The sequence below is a fragment of the Quercus robur genome, chromosome 3 (genome assembly GCF_932294415.1).
Source record: "Quercus robur chromosome 3, dhQueRobu3.1, whole genome shotgun sequence".
Taxonomy (NCBI): domain Eukaryota; kingdom Viridiplantae; phylum Streptophyta; class Magnoliopsida; order Fagales; family Fagaceae; genus Quercus; species Quercus robur.
Genome location: NC_065536.1, coordinates 21193605 through 21197485, shown reverse-complemented (window position 1 = coordinate 21197485; position 3881 = coordinate 21193605). Strand labels below are relative to the sequence as shown.

At 42.7% G+C, this 3881-nt stretch overlaps 1 protein-coding gene across 1 annotated transcript; it reads left to right on the top strand.

The window, feature by feature from the left end:
• The first annotated feature begins 574 nt into the window (after nt 1-574).
• LOC126719392 (uncharacterized) lies at nt 575-1603 on the top strand. Its single transcript, XM_050421951.1, has one exon. It carries the CDS (start codon nt 575-577, stop codon nt 1601-1603), a length of 1029 nt encoding a protein of 342 aa, XP_050277908.1.
• The last annotated feature ends 2278 nt before the right edge of the window (nt 1604-3881 follow it).

Sequence of the window (3881 nt, the reverse complement as noted above, 5' to 3'; positions counted from 1 at the left end):
CCAATAATGCCTCAGACGGTTATAGGACCAACTGTACAGACCGTTGAGAGCACATTAAAAGCTCCATTACAAGGCAAGAAGCGTTACCAAAGGAAGACATTAACATCACAATGCCAAGCACAATGGCTAGAATCCAGAGCAACATATATAAAGCTCCCTACATTGCCATCAGAAGGTACATAAAAAACACATAGATACTCTAAAACAAGATCAATTGCCATTTTACTGTTTTATTTCATTTTACAATATATTCTCCCATTCTAACTTTGGCATCGGAGGCGCTGTAGTAGGCACCACACCGGTAACCATCGTGACGGAAGCAGTTTCATCAACTTCACAGGTATTCAGGTGAGGATTTGGGTCCATCTGGGCACATTCGATTCAAATAACGAAGTTGCGCTTCATCAGTTTGGTGCAGTCTGTGGGAAACAACATTTTCAAATTCATATTTGAGAGCGTAGTTTCCATCAATTTCTACACTCAAATGGAACCCAATCCAGATTCCGCAGCCTTGGCCCAGCAAGTTCAAGCTCTTGCAGCCACCATTGAAGAACTCACTAAGCAAAATCAGGAAATGAAGCTACGGCTTCAACAGGACCAACAAGCTCAACAGGAGGAGAACCGATCCAAGGATAACATGAAGGGAGAAGGGGATAGCCATAGGAGGAGTATTCATCAAAGACCAACTACTCCGAACGAGCAGAATTCAGATCTTTTTCGAGAAATGAAGAAGGAGATGGACGAACTGAGGAACGCCATTAAGGAGAAGACGGATCGAAGCGTAGACAAAATGGTAAGGGCCACAGATTCACCTTTCATCGCGGCGGTACTTGAATGCCCTGTACCGTCAAAGTTTCGCTTACCTCAACTTAAGTCGTTCAATGGACTCAAAGACCCTCAGGATCACCTTAATACCTTTAAGACAACGCTAGGTCTTCAACAGCCACCCGACGAGATACTGTGTCATTCCTTTCCCACCACTCTCAAAGGAGCTGCAAGTGAATGGTTCACAAAGTTGCCGACTTTGTCCGTTGACAACTTCGAGCAGTTGACCAATGCCTTCTTGCGTCACTTCATAGGGGGGCAGCGTCCAAAGAGGCCGGCGGACTACTTACTCACCATTAGACAGGGAGAGAAGGAAACTCTGAGATCGTACGTGAAACGATTTACTCGGGAGACTCTGGAGGTGGACGACGCTGATGACAAGGTACAGCTGACGACCTTTAAAGCGGGACTGAGATCCAGAGATCTCGTGGCTTCCCTTGCAGAGAATCCTCTAAAGATAATGGCAGAAATGCTCCTGAAAGCACAGAAGTACATGAATGCTGAAGATGCTTTAGCAGCCATAAAGGATGTAGAAAAGCCAGGAGAAAAGGTGAAGAAAGAAGACGAGCGTAGGGGTCAAAAGAGGGAATGCCCAGATCGTCCGAACAATGATGTGAACAGAAGAAAAGATGATCAAGGTCCTTGGACGATAAGATTTACTCCTCTAGTTATACCTGTTGACAAAATTTTAATGCAAATTAAGGACGAGCACTATCTCAAATGGCCAAGACCATTACACTCATCCCCTAATGTTTGTGATAAAAACAAGTACTGCTGATTCCAAAAGGATCACGGCCACAACACAGAAGATTGTAAAGACCTAAAGGAGCAAATAAAGGAATTGATACAGAAAGGAAAATTATAGAGATATGTGAAGAAGGGGGAATATAGTAAGTTTAGAGACAGCAATAAGAGCCAGCATGAGTCCCCTTCCAGGAGTGACGATCGCCCATCCCAATCTCCACAGGATGTGATCAGGGAGATAAAGACGATTACAGGAGGGCCCTTCTCAGGAGAGTCATTTAAATCCCTTAAGAAAGCATACTAGAGGCAGGTGAATAGTGTCCACACGATACCTCCTTTCGAGCAACAATGAACAGACTGGGACATGTCCTTCAATGAAAGGGACGCGAGGGGAGTGAATATGAATGACATTCTGGTTGTCACAATAAAGAGGAGTAGTATAAGATGTGAACACACCTAAGTCCTTTAGAAGCCATCATAGCCAAATGAGCTCAGATGTGGTATCAACAAAGGCACGATATTCCACTTCAGTACTAGAATGGGCCACAAGGGTTTGTTTCTTGCTTTGCTAAGAAATTAGAGAAGAACCAAGGAGAAAGCAATAACCAGTGATAGACCTGTGATCAGTGGAATCTCCTGCCCAACCAACATCAGAGAATGCATGGAGAACAAGAGGAGATTGAACAAAGTAGAAAAGACCATGGAAGAGAGTGCCCTTCATGTATCAAAGAATCCGTAGAACAATATCATAGTGAGTTGATCGTGGAGTAGACAAATACTAGCTCACCTGGTGAACATCATAGGAAATGTCTAGACGAGTGATAGTGAGATAAACTAGGCTGCCAGCTAATCGTCTGTAAAGAAAGGGATTAGACAACGGTTTCCTCCCCGAGGGAGTTAGATGCGCATTAAGTTCAACTGGAGTGTCAACAGTCTTGCTATCAATGAGTCTAGCTCGAGATAAAAGTTCAGAAGCATACTTGGTTTGAGTAATATAAAGACCATCTATGGAATGAGTGATTTCAACACCCAAGAAGTAGCTGAGATGTTCAAGATCTTTCATCTCAAGCTGCTGACTAAGAAAGTCCTTAAGTTTTTAAATGCCATTAAGGTCATCACTAGTTATGATCATATCATCCTCATATAGGAAAAGCAAATTGGTGCCTTTGTCAAGGCGATGAAGAAATAAGGCAGAATCATAAAGACTAGCAGTGTAACCCAAGCGAAAAATGGTGGAGCTGAACTTGGCAAACCAAGCTCTTGGAGCTTGTTTAAGGCCATAAAGTGCACATTGAAGGTGACAAACCTTGTTCGATTCAACAGAGAGACCAGGAGGAGGTTGCATATAAACTTCTTCATTTAAATCCCCATTGAGGAAGGCATTTTTGACACCCATTTGAAAAAGGTCTCATTTACTAGTAGCGGCAATAGCTAAGAGGGCATGAATAAATGAAATACGAGCAACCGGAATAAAGGTCTCTTCATAATCAATCTCATACTCCTGTGTAAAATCTTTTGTAACAAGAGGAGCCTTATAGCACTCAAAAGACTCATCAAAGCGAGTCTTGATCTTGTAGATCCACTTACAACCAGCCACAGACTGTCCAGGAGGGAGAGTAACCAAATACCAAGTATAGTTTTTGGATAATGCATTAAGTTTCTCTTTCATTGCAATCTGCCATAAAGGGTCAGTGAAAGCCTCATGATAGGTGTGAGGCTCGTGTAGTATAGTAAGGGCAGTGTAACAATGATAGTCAAGTAAATATGCAGGAATGGATCTTACCCGAGTTGAGTGACAATCTTGTGGAAGATCTTCAAGCAGAGCAGGAGTAGGGGACCCAAGATCAAGGTGGGGTAGCTTGTCATCGACTTGTTCATCTTCCACCTATTCATTAGAGGGTGATCCAAGAGAAGCATAAAAAATATCTGGTGGTTGGATAGAGAAATCTAAAGGAGGATCAAGAGTATTTGTAGAAGGAACATGTGACTCGTTTGGAAAGATTTCTAAAATAGAGGAGGTAGTTAGGGAAGAACGGAAGTGAGAGACAACATGATAGGAAACACAAAGGCGATGAGAGATATGATCATAACACCGATACCCCTTTTGAGTTTCGCCATAGCCAAGGAAACAACAAAGTCTAGATCGAGGCTCAAGTTTGTTGTGCTCATGAGGTTGAAGGAGAATGAAACAAGCAAAACCGAAGGAGCTTAGGTGATGATAGTTAGGGGTGACCCAAAAAGGTGCTCATATGGAGTTTGATTATGGATAAAAGTGCTTGGAATTCGATTAATAGTATGAACAACATGAAGAG

Coding starts and splice junctions, on each gene's coding strand:
- LOC126719392 (XM_050421951.1), top strand. CDS start 575: ATGAAGCTACGGCTTCAACAGGACCAACAAGCTCAACAGGAGGAGAAC.